This window comes from Xiphophorus maculatus, chromosome 20, assembly GCF_002775205.1.
Source record: "Xiphophorus maculatus strain JP 163 A chromosome 20, X_maculatus-5.0-male, whole genome shotgun sequence".
Classification (NCBI taxonomy): domain Eukaryota; kingdom Metazoa; phylum Chordata; class Actinopteri; order Cyprinodontiformes; family Poeciliidae; genus Xiphophorus; species Xiphophorus maculatus.
This window is the reverse complement of record NC_036462.1, coordinates 8,015,470-8,035,313: the sequence shown is the minus strand read 5'-3', so window position 1 is coordinate 8,035,313 and position 19,844 is coordinate 8,015,470. Positions and strand designations below refer to the sequence as shown.

The 19,844-nt window shown below is 35.0% G+C and overlaps 1 protein-coding gene across 1 annotated transcript; it reads left to right on the top strand.

Annotated features, from left to right (window-relative positions):
* The first annotated feature begins 4,432 nt into the window (after positions 1-4,432).
* Positions 4,433-19,097, top strand: LOC102228815 (immunoglobulin-like and fibronectin type III domain-containing protein 1). Its single transcript, XM_023324665.1, has 24 exons — positions 4,433-4,478; positions 6,149-6,235; positions 9,518-9,640; positions 9,736-9,875; positions 10,556-10,655; positions 10,745-10,768; positions 10,903-10,957; positions 11,042-11,237; positions 11,511-11,624; positions 11,718-11,880; positions 11,970-12,242; positions 12,398-12,769; positions 13,399-13,523; positions 13,637-13,778; positions 13,860-14,153; positions 14,231-14,527; positions 14,811-14,987; positions 15,103-15,231; positions 15,366-15,674; positions 16,345-16,430; positions 16,513-16,705; positions 17,761-18,057; positions 18,516-18,842; positions 18,967-19,097. Exons 2-24 carry the CDS (start codon positions 6,196-6,198, stop codon positions 18,969-18,971), a joined length of 3,981 nt encoding a protein of 1,326 aa, XP_023180433.1. The 5' UTR covers positions 4,433-4,478; positions 6,149-6,195; the 3' UTR covers positions 18,972-19,097.
* The last annotated feature ends 747 nt before the right edge of the window (positions 19,098-19,844 follow it).

Sequence of the window (19,844 nt, the reverse complement as noted above, 5' to 3'; positions counted from 1 at the left end):
TTACAATCTAGAAAACTGCCGTTTTCTTTGGATTTCATTGGCTTTGTGCTGTTAAGAAATTTTGATTTGTGATGAAAATATAAAAGTCAATCCGCTTTCTTGGCAAACATAAGGACTGGCAATGTGGGACTTTGTCAGAGAGCGTACGGTTTTCCTGTAAGGATTTAATGGCTTTCAGACCAGACAACTCTCAGATATCAGACAAGGAAAAAAGATCTGTGGAGGAGGATCACAGAAGAGCCAAGTATAATACAGCATTCATCCAACTATCAGCTAAACCCTTTTATAGATATGCTAAATATTGAGAGATGGATACTCTTTTGTTTTATGTTTTATCAAAACATAAAACAAAAAGTTTAAAATAGCTGAAAACGAGAAAATGATGGCATGTGATTTGCTATTGATATTTATCCCCATAATAACAACCAAATTGAAAGTGCACATGCATGGTCATAAACACTAGATTGAGTTTTAATGTGTACATGTCTCAGTTTTCTAAATTTTACTTCCAGGCACAATTCATTAAAATTTAACTTTATTTTTAAAGTCAATTAATGCCTTAAAGATATAAGATAAATTTAAATTCCAATGCTATGCATTGTATTTGAGCAACACTAATCATACTTTAATTTGTACTTTCTGTTACAATTAGTTATCAAATAATACAATATTTTATAGTGAATCTTTGGACTAATTCCTACTTCTTTTTGCACAACCAAAATCCAGATAATTGCTTCTGTTGCAGTAATTATTCTTTTTCTGCATTTTTCCAGTCCCCAATGATCTACTACACAATATTTTAACCTAATATTACAAATTATGCAGAAATCACAACTTTAACTTCTCCTGCTCTAATCAGCCTCAGCTTTAAAGATACCGATAAGCTTGTGTAAATTGCCTTTAGCTGTGCCTTGCATTAAATAATTTCAGCTTGGTTTGAGTATCGGTGAGGATATGGACTCCTGCTGGGAGCAGCATTGGTCACAGAAGCAGCTGGTTGCCTTAAGATCAGCAGCCAGCAACAACCACATAAAGCTATTTAGGATTAAAAAATAAACATTACACAACCCTTTCACATCAATGGCAATGTAGACTTTCAACAAAATCAAATCCAAGTAGTCAAAACAAATGTTCAATGATTAAATTATCTTAAAGTTCAGGTTTCAAAATGCTTCCGAATTTAATATATTTAGCTTTTCACTACCAGTATTACAAGTGAAGGCAGGAAAATCTATATTTAAACATATATATATATTCACACTTAAACCTATTAGGAATGCAGTACATATGAACTTCATAGAACAAAAAATGAGAACATAAGTTGTTGTATTAGAAAAAAAATAAACACTGAGAATTGAAGCTGAAGTATCAATTATGTAAATGTCTTGCCTCAAAATGTCAGAAGATGTGAACAGAAAGGTTAAAATTCATTGCACACCATGTTTCATGTCATGTTGTCAACTGTGATTTACAAGCATATTAAGATACTTAGGGTGAGAGGTTCAGAGTTTTACACAGCATGTGACCTATCATGTGACTGGTTAACTCATCTTTTCGCAACCCCATACTGTTGAAACCCTAGAATATTGCATGTCTGCAGGATGGTGGTAACACTGAGCAACGACAGTATGAGGAACTACAGGCTGTAGAGGAAAACAAATTGTGACACAAATTACTATTAATCTCCCACTTGTCATCTTAACAGCAAAATAAAATTTTACTTAAAGATGTTACTAAAATGTGAATTTCTAAGTTGTGTATTGTGTATTTATACTTAAAGATCATTTTGAACTAAAGTAACAGTTTCATCCATATTAATTTCATCAACTTCACAAGCATTTTCTATGTCTGTAAAGCTGGTTAGAAACCAGGGATTGGATTCTGAAGACTTCCACCTCAGATTTTCTTAAAGTTCCAGCAAGTACTGGAAAACTTTGTTGTCAAGCAAAAATGAAGATTTATTTACTGGAGGCCATGACCCCCAGTTGGACAAAGGTAGATTATGAAATGTGCATTCTCTCCAGCCATGGTTAATTTGCTCTGTCTAAAAATATCCCTTATTTTTTCTCCTCCTTTTAAAAGTCCACATTGGAGTTAAAAAGTTAATGATAACATGGAGTAAAAATAATGGATATTTCTTAAGCATAGAGAAACCAGGCCAAATATGATCCCAAAACCAATAAGAATAATTGTGAGGCAAGTAATGGGGACCATCGAATCACAGCAATTCTATACAGCAATGTTCTGATGCACAAAGGATAGAGGATAAAAATACTTCAGTCACTAGGACTAAGAAAGAAAGAAATAGTAGAGGAAGGTGTTTGATTACAAGAAGGTCATATGGTCAATCATCAATCAGTGGGTCTTCTGCTTAATTTGGTCAATTATCAGTTTGCTTTGGTTGTTACTCCCACTAAATGTAATTAAACATACACAAAAGATTTCTTCTTAAACCATGAAAATCTGTTACATTTCATTTGATGCTCCAAGTGAAAAATTAAGATGCAACATTAACCACAAAAAGATTTATGGCATCACATGAAGGACTATCTGCCCAGTGATCTACGTGTTGACATTTCTAAAATCAGGTTGAAATGTCACAACTCATTTGGAGTGCAAGAAACTTTTAACTACAAGGGTAGGTTCTTTTTTGCCACCACAAGCTTTGTTGTCAGTATTTGTTGTACATCTTAACAATTTCCCCCCCTCCCTATACACTACCACCTATTGTATTTTTCAATGCATCTTAAATCCCTTAAGAACCTGCATCAGATTCCTAGTTTAATATGCTTTGTACAATTTCAAACATTCCTTTTACTTAAGCAATGTTCAAAAAATAGTAACCTCCCCACCTACCATTGATCAGTAATCATAATCTGTATGAGAAAACTCAGTCTGGTATCCTCCACTTCCACATTATAGAAACAGTGATGTTAAATCACTAATGACCACCTGCAGTAGCACTTGTGGTATGATTTTATGATGGTGTTGGACAACTCATTTATCAGCCGTCTTGAAATTTAAATTAATGATAATACAATATTAGACACAGATTTCTCAGATATATCCTAGTCCAGAACAAGTAGCAAATGTACAAACTCTAAAATAAGTTTGATGATACCTCCTTGGCGGGCATTTCATGGTAAGGATGATCCAGAAAAGGCAAAGATCTTGACCACAAGATAGTGGAAGTAATAAAAACAATGGGAACATATGTAAAAGAAATCTTTGAAAGTGTAAAGTTCTCTCAAGCAGAATTAATAAATTCTCATGTTTAAAGTACACATTGGTCTTGGATTTATACATTCACATGCCAACATGCCTGTAAACCTTAAAATGATTATATCTACTTCATTCTAAGACAACAATTCTAATTTTTTATAATTATTGTATAGGCAAACACTCCATTCATTCTACAAACTAAGATGAGTATTCTGTTGATATTCCAACATCCAGCACAAGCAGACTAGTAATGTCTGACCTGTTTCACAAACAGCTAAGCCAGGAGAAGAAAGTTTATATGTAATTTCAGACTTTTTGACAAGCAAAATGTCTGCCGGGACTATATCTGAGAGATTACCTCATTTTCTCCACCAGGTCAGGGGTAACATTTCTGTTAATCTGCACAAATGTCATCAGGGATCCTTCTCAGCTGTATCACCTTCTTTAACAAGCTTGGGGTTATTTCTCATAGTCTGAAAATTTCATGCGTATTTAACCTATGACAATATAAACTGAAAAAAAATCTCGGCACACAGTGTCCAGAGTAACCCAAACTCAATGATTAACTGTCTTTTTATAATGCAACAGCAGGTTCAGTGTGACCAATAAAATGCCACAGGCCTGCTGTGAGATTCCAGCTGATGCATACGGATAATTATTGGAACAGGGGATCCGTTAATACCAACAAAATTGGATCATTTTACTAAGTAAAATGTATCATGTTGATCTTAATAGACCAATGAAGTCCATACTTGAGTGGTCACATTACTAAAAGGGTATGATGGTGCCAATGAAAAGCTTGTGGATGGTGTTGTATGTTGCATGAGGGAAAACTAAAACACACATGTAATGGAGATTTATATGTCAGATCCTGTGTGGTACTGTGATGTCCGTTACAAATGTAGTGCTAATAGTGATGCATAGCAATTTATCATAGTTTTACATTCCTGATATTAATATATATTGCTGACATTTTCTTTTATGATCTTAATATAAATGACTTGATATATCTAGTATCAGTTTGAATGAACAGTTAGAAAGATTGTTCAGTGCCAACTGGAGAGTGATCGCTTTCCTAGAGATATCATTTCGTGCTGTGGTAAAATAGGATTTACAAAGTGTCCATGTAAGGAGTTATTAAGCATACCAAACTTTAATCACCAAACAAAAAGGGGAGCCACAGCTGTAATATCGCCTAGCGAGAGGAGCAGAAGCTAAAACATGTTTATCTGAGAAAAACCAACTGAGAACTGAAAGTAAGTGTGATTTATTATTAATTCAGAAAAAAGTTATATGATCGGTAATTAAGTATAAACTCTTCTATAATTGGAAAACTGAAACAATGTTTTAATTAGTTCTTAAATTATTCAGATTGTCAGAAAACTAGCAGAATTATTGAAAGAATTTGATAAAAGAGGGTTAACCATTCAGATTCGATAGTTCCAACTTGTTTTTGTCAAAGTAAATACTGTGTTTGTCATTCCGTAGACTTATACAAGTAGATTTCATTGACATTATTGAAGAACATATTTATATGTTACATGCTATGCTAAAGGAATTTTGTTCATAGCAAACTGAAGGAGTCATAATGTCAAATGCCAACATAACTGGCAGAAACATGATGTACTCTCAAACATTTCATACATTCGATCTTTGAAAGAGCAAAAATCCAAAGAAATAAAGCCTGACATGCTATAACCAGGTTTATAACATAGCTCGAACTTCCTGAAAACACCCTTACTTATGATCAAAGATTACAAAAAAGAAAGTGACAGAGGAATGTGACCTTTACGAGTGAGCAGGAGTCTGTGATCATTTTGTCAAACAGAATTTGTGACACATCAAAGGTTTAATATATTTTTTTCCAAAGCCATAGATGTTGAAGGACATTTGCACCTTTTGAAAAATTACAGTCTTTTTAAATCTCAAAAAATTCAGAACAGCAAAGAAAACCTCACTGAAATAATTTTTTTCCAACTCTTTCTATTTTGGCTTTTACTTAAAAAGTCTTTATTCTCTGCTTATATCAGAATCATTGAACTAAGAAAATATTGACCCCTACACTTCCATTCTTCTAATTTACTGGAATTTGTGGAATGGCATTTTATACTTTGTTAAAATTTCATCATAAAACTCAATAAAATAAAGATTTATTTCTTTTATGCTTCAAAACCGTACAGCGTTTATAGCTGTAGTATGACAAAAATCTACTAAAATATTTTGTGGGCTTCAACGTCAATATTTTAATCATTAAAAATATGGTTTAAATGTCTTTTTTTAAAAAAATAAAACACAAAACAACCTAAGGCATGAAAAGGCTTAATGTTAACTTAAAATGTGCCTCTTACTTGTCTGGTTGCTACAACATGCCTTGCTATGTTTGGTCCCAAAGCAGTTAAAATTGCTGGCCAGCAAGGAACTAGGTGGGATTTCACATTCCTCATTTACAGTTTCCCAGTTTGTCTCCAACTGTCTCCACAAGTCACGCAGCACTCAAGCCATCCCAATTGACAGACTGATGTCATATGGCAACATTTGCCACCTGAGAAGCTTCAAGGCAGTGTTTTAAACCTTCCCTGTGCCATGGCTCTGTTTTTAGGTGTGACACTGGGTTTATTAGAAGCCATGAGGGAAGAGTCGCTCAAGAATGTTAAAAACTGTAATGACTAAATAAATTACGACTTTATTCTCCACTAATTATTTTCTCCCTTTTTCTCATTTTAAGGTTTAACAAACATACATACAATAAGTGCTATATTAGCAAACTTGAAATCAAAAATCACGATTAATAATAAAAATATTATATATATGTGAACAAATTAAGAAAATGACTCAATATATACAATAGATAATAAATTAAGAAAAGGAAACACAAATAATGTAAACTGCAGTTCAGTTTTTATAATTCTTTTTTTTCCTACTTTAGCCAAAAGACATCAAGAATTCAGTCATAACCAACAAACAAAATCTACAATGAGTTCTAAAATTCCCCAAGAGCAACCAAAATGCTCAGGTAAGTTTAATTACTTGTCTTTGTAGCTGTTGTTGTTGTGTGAGTTTTGTATTCTGGATGTACTACTTGTTGGAGCAGTTAGCATTGGTGCCTTGCAGCAAAATGGCCTTGGGTTTTTAAAAGGGTGTTTCTACATGGAATTTTCATGTTTTCTCAAATACATGAGTAGGTTCCTTTTCGGTACTCCAGCTGCTTCATCCAGTCCTAATTATTAAGTTAAAATGTTTTGATAAATTGTTCTCGTAGGTATCAGTGTGTGTGTGTGAATGATGAATGAAAATATTTGGAACAATTACGAGACAATCAAAGGATTTCCAAATTGTGGAGATTCACAGGTTTATATGAATTTTGTGTACCAGGTTTGGGAATTTATTCAGCATATTTATTAGATAACTGTGTGCTAAATATCACTAAATTATAGACATTAGATATTTAAAAAATGCTTATAAATACAACACACCAGCCCCGCTACTTCGCTCTGAAGACAACTCTGAGAACCCTCTCACTCCCTTAGTAGCATACTTGGAAAAAAAAAACAAAGATGAAATGGGAGACTTTGAAGAAAATCCATTAGAATTACACCTCTGCCCCACCATAACCATGAAGGAAAGCACGAATCTGAACTGGCATGCATGAGCAGAATAGGTGAGCAGTCAAAGTAATCCTCCTCTCGACACAATGTTGTTCTTTCTGGCTTATCCCACATGTAATTTTACGAGAGCAATGACCTGCATCAGTGACTGTGTGTAAATATGAAAGTGGAACATCAGCTGCTTCACAAGGACATGTTTTTTATTAGCTGATACGAAGGAACTGTTGTGTGGAAAGAGCTAATGATATACATGGCCTTCACTCTCATTTCGGCAGATGTTACTGCTACAAAAGGAAACAGACAATTATGCTTAGAATATTATTTGAAATAACACACAATTTTTATGTAAACTATAAACAGTATGCTCACACTCCAGGAATTGAAGCAATTAAGCTTGGAACAAGTACTGTTGAAGCAACTTTATCATTCACAACATTTTTTATTTTCATCGATACCAAATAGTAAATGAAACAATGTAAACAAGTATGCAACACATAGAAGCTAATTCATCAATTCTAATATAATTCTAAAATGCTGAACTTAACTTATATATCGTCTTGTTTTACACATCTAAACTTAAGATGTGTAAAACAAGACTATATAAAGAGTACAGACTTATCTATTCCTTAAAAGCTACTAGCAAAAGATACAAAATTAGTAATTCTTTTTCTGGAAAAACAGGAATATAACCAGAAATAAATGTGTTATGTAGTTAAGATAAAAAGAAGATGTGACAGTATACATTTTATGTAGGAAATGAAATGTACCATTCGATTTTCTATTTTCAAGAAAGACGACTTCAAAGTGTCTTAAAGCAACACACAGTAATTCTCAAGGCAAAAAGCGGTGGCTCGGAATGGTTTATGCCAGGAATATCTGCAAGAACAGCCAGCACATTTTCTTACGGAAGATATCCTCAAGTTTGCTGCCGCCTAAATCCAACAGTTCTTCTGGGAGCAATTGGTATGCAGAAGAAAACGAAAGACTGCTATCAGAACAGACGTGGATTTTGAGAGAATCAATGCTTAAGGAACAAGGTTACAAGAATCCTCCCTGCATTCAGATGATATAAGAACATAAACCATCCCCCCTGGAGAGATGACACACAATTTGATGAATATTCAATGCATGTCCTAAAGCTGCAGTACGCCAGCTGGGGAAATAATTATGCCAAATTCATAGTCTAAAAATGACTCATAGAGGACAAAGTGCAATAATAAATAAGCTGGACTTAACTGTATATTTGTAAAAAATAATCACTTGCTTATACTAATTTGACTGATTTCCCATAAAATCATGTTCACAATATCTTTTTTTTCCTAAGTAAGCTCCTAGCAAGTTTGTATATGATTTAAACAAAACAAGTGTGAAAACTTTTAGTGTCAAATAAGTCGTAGTCAGCAGAAGTTTGTTGGCAAGTTTGACTCTTCACACAGCAGTGCTATATGGTAAGTAGATCATTGATCTATTCATGTAAAGCAGCAGAAGAGATACACTTAATGTGCTAGCTAGAGGGTAACAGGAGCAGTTCAGAGGTGATGCACTGAAACAGATGGTCTGCTGGTATTTGTGTTTGCAGCAGCTTTTGGTTAAATCTTATGTTGTCTCCATCAATTAAATAAACATGTTTTGTCATCATGTAGACAACTATAGGTATTGGCAAAAAAGGAAGGTCAACAGTGACCCCTGGTGTTATCCTGATGTTAAACTGCAGCCAGCACATGTGCAAAAGCATTGAAATCAGTTGAATTTCTTTACATTTTATCTAGTGACAACTACAAATGTCAATGTGTTTTATTGGGCTAACATTTGCTAGAAATGTACATAATAGTGCTTAACTGAGCCAGGGAAAATTTATGAAATGAAATTTGTAAAATTATTTTAAAAATGTATAACCTAGACACGAATTCACCTTTGCACAATTGTAAACTTACCAACACATAGCCATCCACCAAAAATTAGAGTCAAGCAGGGAGAGCATTAATCAGTGAAAAACCAAACAAGGTCACATTAACTCTAGAAGAGAAGCAGAGATCAACAGCTCAGGTAGGAAAATCTGGAGAATTCCACTCAAAAGTTTCCCAAAAACAATGCAGGGTAGACAGCAAGCATGTAGAGGAAGGTGCACTGGTGATTGTTGTGGAAGTATCATAAAAAAAAAAAAAAGAATAATAGTTTCCCTAATATTCTAAAATTATGTGCAACTCGTTTAGATCTATTACTTCAAATATTAAACTTTGTTAGAGTTTGGGGATATAACATGGCAAAATTTGAAAGCATTTTAGGGGTAATAAATTAGAAACAAATGTTCTCACTGTGGAGTTTACGCCAGATTATATGGAGATTAATGTTGCTGCTTAAATAAATAAATGAAAATTAGGTTTCGGTTTATGGTTAACATTAGAAATTCTAAGTTAATCTTACGCTCAACCTAATTTCAATCAATTTTAATCTAATTTCAACTAAAAGTTTAGTTTTACACATATTGTAGATAGCCCAAAATTAAGTACATTCTTTACCTCACTCTGAGTTGTGTTGGCAATATCTGCATGCTGCTGTCAGTTGTTTTACCAGCATATTATTTCACTTACAGTCCAGACCAAAAGTCCAAACTTTTGGTCTGTACTGTACATTCAAATATACAACCATGATTCTTCCATATTAAATATATTTTCTTTAAATCCCAACAGTGGCCATCAAGAAAAGGTCCCGAGTCCCTGGGGTTATGATCACTCAGTTTGTAGAGCGACTTCCTGCAGGAAAATCTACACCAGATTTTTCCAGGAAACCAATGACTACAAATGTTCAAGAGGGTAAAGTACAATACTGCACAATATACTAAAAAAAAAAAAATGGTCAAATGCCACTTTTGCACTGTCCCATCTGTTGCTGTTTTAACTTCCTTCAGGTAAAAAAGCCTTTTTTAAAGCTATGGTTAGCGGCGAGCCACCACCAGCTGTTACATGGACTCGCAACAAGGGTGAAATGGATGATCAAGAAAAGTACAGCACCAGATATGACAAACGAGCTCAAGAACATGTTCTTGAGGTAAATACAAAAAAAAAAAAAAAAGATTTCTGCTTTTGTCAACATATCAAATCCAAAATGTGTGGTGATAAGTTGCTTTTATATTAACAGCATTTCATATTTTTACAATTTATAGCATTTTATATTTTATTTTATTTTATCTACAACTACTACTCAGTGGTAGTTGTTATTGTGTCTTGTCTCTATGCTGTAACTGCGAAGTAATTTCCCTGCTGGGATGAATAAAGTACTTCTATTCTATTCTATTCTATTCTATTCTATTCTATTCTATTCTATTCTATTCTATTCTTTTAGCAAAACAAATAAACAGCAATATTCAAAAAGTCTGAACATCCAATTTCCAAGACACAGCTTGAAGTAAAAGTTGGGAAAAAAGAAGGATGACTATATTTTTTTCCCTGCAGAAGAAATCCCCTTGCAAATCTGAAATCCTCTTATTTTCCAACCTAGGGCAACATGTAGTACCTGAAATGCTCAAATAAATAATCACATTATCTATAGAAAAATGTAAATTTCCTTAAAAATACAGATTTGCTTTGAAATTCATTGCTTAAAGAAAAAAACAGTTAAGACTTTGCCTAAGTACATGTAATACAGCTATAAAGTGTTACTGTTCTGGGGCAAAAAAAGTATTTTCTTGCACCTCTACTGAAATGTTATTTTTATTGTTACTTTGTCAGATAGTAAATGTTAAACTTGAACAAGCGGACAATTACAAGTGCTTTGCAACAAATGAGTATGGACAAGCAGTCTGTGCAGTCACCCTGAATGTTGTTGAAGGTATGAGTTCATATTTTCATAAGACAAAAGAATTTTACTACACCACAGTTAGTTATTTGTCCTTTTTGTTGCTTGTGTTTCTTAAACAGGCTTCAAGAAGAAACCACAGAATGGTACGAAATGTAAATACTAAATAAGAAGATGCATATTTTTTGTCTGTCAAGCAGTAATTACTGAATGATGTGCCTTTCACTTACTGACTTTAATAAACTTTTTCCCTCTAAAATGATTTTTTTTTGCTTTTTAGCAAATGGGTCAAATGAGCAGGCCACACAAGATTTCAGATCCATGCTTAAGAAAACGTAAGTTCACCTCTAGTTTAAGAATTATCAGTCATTTAAAACTATAAAACCTAAAGGAAGATATTTACTTTTCTCTCTTTTCAGAACTGTAGCCACCAGGAAAAAACAACTCCCTCAACAAAAAGAGGGAGAAATTGATCCTAAACTCTTGGAACTGCTTCTGAGTGCACCAAAGAAAGACTATGAAAGAATCTGTTTGGAGTTTGGTATTACCGACTTCCGCTGGTTCCTGAAGAAACTCAAACAGATAAAAAAGGAGAGGGAAGATGAGCAATCAAAGGTGCTGACTGAAATTATTAATGACTGTACAAATAGTGAGAATACATTTTCAACCAGCAAAATACATTTTTCTGACAGAAATCAATTTGAATTTTGAGTCGCACCTTTTGTCAGAAAACCAAGACACATTTGCTTGATTTTAGTCATTTCTTTTTTTGCAGCTAAAACAGGGCATAATTATATATTAAAAGTCATACATTCAGTACTATGAGTTGCCAATAGTAAGCAACTCTGCAGCAGTATTAATGTATTTTTTTTTATCTTTATGTCATAGGTTGTAGAAAATCTGGACAATATTAAACAAATTGAAGTGAAACCATCTGGAAGAGCCGAATTTAGCTTCGATATGAAACTACGAGATCCCAACAGTGAAGTTAATTTATACAAGGTGAATTAAAATGTCCTATTTAAGCATAAAAACAACATCTGAATGATCAAAAAAATCTTCGATAAACAAAATAAAATTCTTATTTTTGACAAGGATGGGACCTTGATTCCATATGATGACGACAAAAACTCAAAGCACAGCCTTCAGAAAACTGGAATAAACTATCTTTTCAGCATCAAAGACCCTCAGCGAGAGGACGCTGGATTTTATCAAGTTGATGTTGAAGAGACCAATGTTCTTACAACAGACTTTCAAGGTAAGCCCTAATTATTACACTTAAATTCAATACATCTATATTGGGAATTTATTAGAAATAAAGCATTGTGCCTTTTTCACCTCTCTTAGTACCCGATGTGGAGTTTGTAGCAAAAATCAAGAACAGTAAAGTCACTGAGAATGAAGATGCAGTCTTTCAGTGCGTTTTGTCAACAGCTCTCAACAAAATAACTTGGTCAAAAGAGGATGCATCACTGGAACATGGTGGTAAATATGAGATCACCATCTCAGAGGACAAACTTACTCACACCCTGAGAATAAAAGATTGCCAAATGGCAGATAAGGGAGCATATTATGCCATTGCTGGCATAACCTCCAGTAGCGCCTCACTCACTGTCCAAGGTATATTGACCTTTTTCACTAAAAAATATTGGTATATGTCTATATTATCAACTATAATTTAAATCTAATCTTTATCCAGAGTCTGCAAAAATTGCTTCATCTTGTCATTTCTGATTTTTTTTTCTCATCTTGCATGTGTGCTAACTATCATTCAGCTGATTCAAGTGGGCGTAAGGGCACCAAACCCAGTGATAAGTCTAAGCTGATCTCAGAAGAGCAGGAGAAGTTTCCAAAAGAAAACACTGAAATGGACACAGCAAAGCAAACAAAGGCTGAAAATGATGGTGCAGAAAAAGATGCACAGGAAAAAGTAGAAGATGGCAAAGAAGGAAGAGTAGGAGGGGAAGGCGGAGAGGATAATGGTGAAGGTATATGTGATGGAACAGGAAAAGGAAACGATGGAGACGAGAATGATGAAGATGGCAAGAATAAAAACCTACTAGGACATGATAAAATCACAACAGATGATGGCAATAAGACAAAGAAGCAATCCAGAGCTGCTGTTTTGGTTTCCGACTCTGCCATAGGTAAAACTTTGATCAAATAATGAAAATTAGTTCACAAGTTCATCCAAATGTGCTAGCTCCGAAATATATCACTGACAGCGATACATGTACAATTATCACAGCTATTGACCAAAAGAAACCAGTTAGATGGAATAATGATAAACAGTTTTAACTGTAATAAAAACTGTTAGGATAAATATCACCATCTTCTTAAAATGATGGGCCAAGTAATTTTTTTTTGGCCAAAAGTGATTCTTTTTTTTTTTTTGCCTAATTAATCTTGTGGTCCAAAAGAAATCCCTACGCATTATTTTACTTATGTTACAACACTTTAGAAGGTCCAGTGTGTGCACTATTTCAGTTCTTGAATCCATCTACTCATCCATAATAATATGCTTTTATAAGATTAAATGTTTGACTTAGTCAGAAATCTATTTATCAAATTAGCCAAAAAGTGATTTGTAAGAAAATGTTCTGGCATAAACAGATAAGAAAAGTGTGCCCGTCTGGAAAGAAGCCTGAAAAATGGGCCTAAATATTTAGGTCTGAAAATGTTAAGATGGTGAGCGATCAGTTTTCATATGATGTTAAAGAGAGCAGAAGTTGTCTAAACGTTTTTTTCCTGTCATTATCCCATTGTCAAAATGCAGACCGAGGAGCTCAGTTTGTCAGAGGTCTGTCAGATATAAATGCCAAAGTTGGTGACCGAGCAGAGCTGTCCTGCAAACTAAACAGTGAAACCTCTGAAGGACGCTGGTACAAAAATGGAAAGCTGGTAAATCAATAAAATAATTGTACAGTACAGCTACAATGAAACCTTTTAATCATTTACACAAAAATGTCTTAAGATTTTTCAAATTCTTGGTATGTTTTTGTTTATCCAATAAGCTGACAGAGGAAGAAGGCGTAAAGATAATCAAAGATGGAGCCTGTCACATATTAATGATTGAATGCTGTAAAAAAGATGACAATGCTGTGTATCGCTTTGAAGCTGAAGGACGCAAATCAGAGGCAACACTGAATGTCCAAGGTCAGAATAATAACAATTTTGAAATAAGATTTTAATGGCAACTTTGTCAAAAAAATGCCTGTTTTGTCTTCCACACTACAGACCCACCAAGACTCGACCCTGATGCTCTAGGTGAATTTACAAATCCAGTGATTGTTAGAGTAGGTGACAATGCCGAGTGGAAGCTGCCTTTCTCAGGTGGAGCACCAATGAACATACAGTGGTACAAGAATGATGACGACCTTCTGCCTGCAGTCAATGTGAAAATTGACACTTCAGACACTGAGAGTCAACTGCGCCTCACCAAATGTCAAAGAAAAGATACTGGAGAAGTCAAAATCAAAATAAAAAATGAGTTTGGCGTCATAGAAGCTGTGTCGAGGCTTATAGTACTTGGTAGGTGTACATTGACCAAAGAATAGATCAATCTTTTATCCTTAGCAAACCATAAACTCCACCCATTTTGCCAACAGACAAACCAACACTCCCACAAGGCCCTGTTGAGATAACAGAAAGTGCAGTTACTTCTGTTGAATTCAAATGGAAACCACCAAAAGACAGCGGTGGTTGTCCAGTTACCAATTATATCATAGAACGGCAACAGGTGGGACGAAATAAATGGTCAAATCTGGGAGAGATCCCTTTTATCCATAGCTACAAGGACACTGATGTGGACCCTGGCAGAAGATACTGTTACAGAATTAGAGCCAAGAATGCTGAAGGCATCAGTGATTACCTGCAGACAGGGGACATACCAGCTGGTGTATTACGTAAGTCTTAAAACAGAGCTAAATTTATATCTGTGAAAAAATGTGATATATTGTGGCTAAAAGTACAAGGTGCTCAACCTTTGACACATTGATAAGACTTTAGCCATAGTAACAAGTCAAGTGTGAAATGATCAAAGATTGAAAAATGGTCATGGAAGGAAATCCCAGTGAGGTCCATAATCATGGAAATCATGCATAATCATGGAAAATCACTTGCTATGCTCATACCCAGACTTCCACAAAAAATAAAACTAAATGTAAAAATCTATTCTTTTTGCAACAGGTTATCCTGGACCACCGACAGCACCCAAAGTGGCGAGTGCCTTCAAAGACTGTATCAACCTGTCATGGTGTCCACCCTGTGACACAGGGGGAACCAAAATTATGGGGTACAACTTGGAAAAGAACAAGACAGGCACAAATTACTGGAGCCTTGTAAATCAAAATGGTCCAATTACAGGTATGACGCAAGCCACCACAGTTTAAAGAGCAATTGTTTTTAGCAGTATGTGGCATATGTCGACTTGAATAAAGACAGTGAGTGGCATAATAGCAGCTTTTTCCTTCCTTCTCAGATACAAAGTATGCAGTGAAAGATATTTTTGAGGGTGCAGAATATCGATTTAGAGTGTCTGCCATCAACCTATCTGGTGCTGGAGAACCCAGTATTCCATGTGAGGCAGTTATTGCAAGAGATCCTAAGAGTAAGCCAGCTACAAATTACTCCTGAATTGTGTTGAAGTTTTTTTTGTTTGTTTTTTTACACAAAGAAAATTAAAAAATAAAAATCTTAAAAGGGAATATAGTTATACTTTTATTTGCTTTGGTGTGCTTTCAGAACCTCCAGGCAAAGTGATAGACCTTAAGATAACATCTTCAAGTTACACTACATTGTCATTGGCTTGGACTAAACCAAAGGAAGTGAAAGGCGTAGAAGATGAAGCCCAGGGTTACTATGTGGAAATCAGACCAATAGAGAGCCTTGAATGGACCCGCTGCAATGCCACACCAATTAGATTAACTTCCTACACTGTGCTTGGCCTCAAGGCAATGGCTGCATACTGGGTGAGAGTAATTGCCACAAATTATGGTGGAAATGGGGATCCTCGAGGCTTTGATAATTACATCATTGCCATGCCACCTCCTGGTAAGAAGTCTATCAACACTACAAGATATTTTTTTTTTCTGGCATTATGTAATGTCTTCATCAAAATATGTATTCAGTACTCACAAAAGTGTCTCACAAAAATTCTTCAAATGCCTGTAAGTTGTTGGTCTTTTTTTCCAATTAGCTTATAATTATGTAACATATAGTCACCAAATCAGTTTTTCTGGTCTTTGTGTAGTGCAATTTTGCAGTTTCAAAGTTGGAATAGTAAATAGTGGCAATTAACAATGGAATATGTTGACAAGAATAAAATTATGATTGTCCAAAACAAACAAAATTTGCAAAGACTTAATTAAAACCAACATAGTATTTTACAATTATTAAAGTAATTTGTTTTGGTAGATTTCTAGCAAAAAACATTCTATGCAACACAGTGAGAATCTTTGTGCTGAGGCTTCAGCTTTTTCTGAATTCGGTCATACTACACTGTGGATGATTCACCAGGAAAGACATTAGACCAATGAAATGTGTACAGTAAATATAACTACAGCACAGGATATGGAACTGATTTATGAACGCGTTTTGCACACACTATTTTTCCCTGACATACTGCCCCGACAGTACAAAATAAATAATGTAGCAATATTAATCTGCTATCTTGTAAAAAAAAATTAAAAATGAAACTTAGATTTTTAAATTTAACATACAGTGAGACCAAGGTTCAAGGACCGCAACATGAAGACCTTGATGGTGGTGAAATCTGGAAACACTATTCGAGTCAACATCAACTTTGAGGTATAAAACCTTCTACCATGCTTGTGTGAAAATGTGCCTCATCCAATGTTTTTGGTCATCATTTTGTTTGTATCATCTACAGGCTTCTCCGATGCCTGATATTTCTTGGATAAAGGATGGAATTCCTTTGCTCAAACATGTGACTATAACTAATTCAGATAGAGGATCTCAGTTGTTAATTCCCACATCTGAGAGATCAGATAGTGGCATCTACATGATCACTGTCAAGAACATTGTTGGCCAGGAAAGCTTCAGTGTAGAAATCAGAGTTACAGGTAAAAGTCCAGCATTCAGATTTGGCTGCACATCTCAATGAACAGAGCAAAGCTTACAAAGAAATCAACCATAAGATTAAATGTTGAAGTGAAAAAACATCGATTTAAAATGTCTTATCAATATATGGATCTGTTCAAAAATATTGGTCCTACATAGGGATAAAAATGCAGATCAAGTCTGTAAAGCCAATTAAATGCATATAAAAGATCCCATCCTGCTGCCAAGAACTGCAGAAACCACAAGACACTTCTAACAGTTTTGTCCACACATAAGAAAGCAAAGTTTGGAGTTTGTGTTGCCAAATCAGTTGTATATAGTTACATGTAGGATTTTACAGAACTCTTATGTAGTGTTTTAGAATTATTAAGCTATTCAAATTACATAACTAAAGGAATATTGTAAGCATTGGTTTCAGATGCATTATACCTGCACATATTGCTGTCATTCAGTAATAAGGTCAAACTATAATTTCAGGGCATCATAACATGATGTTATTGCTTTAATTTAAAACAGAAAAGGAACAGTTATTCCTTCTGATGCTAAGGTAATATTACATGCATTATTACATTTAGACAATGTTATTTCTAAGATGTTTTATTGTCTTTTTGATTTTGATCTATAGACTTTGGTAAAACATCCACAAAATTTAGTGGTAGATCTTCTGCCAAATCTTACACTGTTTATTTTCTATGCATTTTATAGATCAGCACAAGCATGATGAAGACTATGTACTAGTTTAGCCATCTTGGGTTACAGACATGTCATATTTAACTTGCTAACTGTAGTTTTAAAACAGTGTAAGCTTAACACATACTCTCTATACATTCAAGGAGAAAATAATAATAAAATCAGTCACTGCAGCATTTTTCTGGCATCTTATTAACCAAACTTTACACCACAGGACATTTTTGACAAGAAAAAAAATCTGATCAGGGAATAAACTTTTCAAAAACCTTTCACACTGGTAACCAATTCAGCTTTGAAGAAAGAAACCCAAAATTTAAAGGGGGCTTCATCAGCCTTTCTATATATCTGTGTCCTAATTTTCTTTTAGATGACCCTAAGCCTCCAGGCCCTGTAGAGCTGGATGAGAACATACCAGGAACAGTGACTCTATGCTGGGCTCCATCTCCAGATGAGAAAAGAGATGACAGAATACACTACATGGTGTCCAAGAGGGACTCCTTCAAGCGCACTTGGCGGACAGCAGCTGACAACCTTTTTAACAACAAGTTCACAGTTGTCAACATTATGCCTGGGCGGGAGTACTACTTCAGAGTGTTTGCGAAAAACGACATGGGCCTGTCACCACCATCTGAGTCCCCTGTGTTTGCTTTAAAAAAGGAAAAAGGTTTGTGTGAATTTTGAGACAATTTAAAAGGGACAACAAATGAACGCAAAAATACATTCACGAAAAGAAATGCATATACATTTGCAATTCTAGTAATGGAAGTCATCTTTTAGTAAGGTGTGTTGGTTACATTTAATTTGTAAAATATATTTGCTTTTGAAGCAAAGCATGATTTTTATAACTGGCTCACTAAATGTGGTGCAAACAGAGAATGTAACAGAAAGGACTCAACATCATGCATGGCTTTATATGAAACAGATTACTGTTACAGCAGTGACGACAAATATTTATGTAGGCATATTGTAAATAACTTAAGCCAATGCAGCATCTACTGAAATCATCTAAACATTTCTAGTTATAAACAGCAGTGAGTAAAACATGTGGGGTCTTGATTTTTACTTTGGTATTACCAATACATCATGTTGTCTTGCGGCAACATTAATGAATTTATCTTTCAGGAAAGTTCAAAGTTGACATGCCACAGATGAAAGCCCTGAATTTTGAGTCACCTCCATCATTCATTATCCCCTTAAAGAGACGCACAGCCCCTGAAGGATATGAATGCTACATGAGCTGTGCAGTAAAAGGTGACCCAGGGCCACGTGTAACTTGGTACCACAACAACATCAGCCTCAACACAAACACAAACTACCACATAACAAATGTATGTGGAGTCTGCTCATTGCTAATACTACGAGTTGCACCCAAAGACAATGGGGAATACAAGGTTATCATTGAGAACAAACTAGGGAACGCGGAGTCCTCCATGACACTAAATGTTAGAGGTAAGCTATAAAAAAATTGTTTAAGATTCATGAAATGGAGAAATGTACCAAGATGTCACATTGAAACATTTGAGTCTGTGCTGCAAATGAAGCATGATCAAGATAAAAATGTGTTTCTTTACAGAATAAAGTGGACTAGTAACATCAAGAATCAGCCAGAACCATGAGATTCCTCACTGCGTTTCAAATCAATGATGGAAACTTGTATGGATTTTAAACTGCCACCCTTTTCAATAAAGTGATCCACCAAACTCATATGAATCTTTTTGTTTATCAAAGATTTGAAAATTGTAATAAGAAAAGTTGTGTTTGTTCCTTGCTAACCTTAGGCCAGCAGGTGTCAGTCAGTTATGGTAGGTCTGAAATTTGGTTTGATGACCTCAATATGAGAAGCTACAGACAGATAGGAGGAACCAAAGAGCTCTGTAAAGGTAAAGGCAAATCTTCTGAAGTTGGGATAGAATTAATTTAATTTCACATAATTACCACAGTAGAAGCCATTTGTTTGTTAAAATTTTATGAAATATATTTGTTCCATTTGATGTTTGTTGTGAATGAGGTATACTCACAAAAGAAAGAGGTCATTAGTCCAACGTTTAGAAGAAGGGTGGGCAATCCTGGTCCTCAAGGGCCGGTGTCCTGCAAATCTTAGATATCTCCCTGGTCCAACACACTTGAATGCAATAGCTGAATCACCTCCTATGTGCAGTCAAGTTCTCCAGAGTCCTGCTAATGACCTCATTATTTGACTCAGCTTGAAGTAGAGATACATCTAAAAGTTGCAGGAGACCGGCCCTCGAGGCCTGGAGTTGCCCACCCCTGGTTTTAGAAACTACAGCGGCTGTAATGCGCCACAGCAAAGGTAAAATAACCCGAACAGGTGATCAACTCAAAACCACTCCTACCTTTTTACTCTCTCTCTCTTTGTAGTTTAAGCACAAGTGTTACCGTGGCAACCGCCTGCGCCCCGCAAGACGAGCAAAGACGTTAAAAACATAACAT

Bases quoted from the DNA above. Each gene is read 5' to 3' on its own strand.
- LOC102228815 (XM_023324665.1), top strand. From the start codon at position 6,196: ATGAGTTCTAAAATTCCCCAAGAGCAACCAAAATGCTCAG. The intron at 6,236-9,517 runs GTAAGTTTAATT...AAATCCCAACAG, and splicing joins AGAGCAACCAAAATGCTCAG to TGGCCATCAAGAAAAGGTCC. The intron at 9,876-10,555 runs GTAAATACAAAA...TTACTTTGTCAG, and splicing joins CTCAAGAACATGTTCTTGAG to ATAGTAAATGTTAAACTTGA.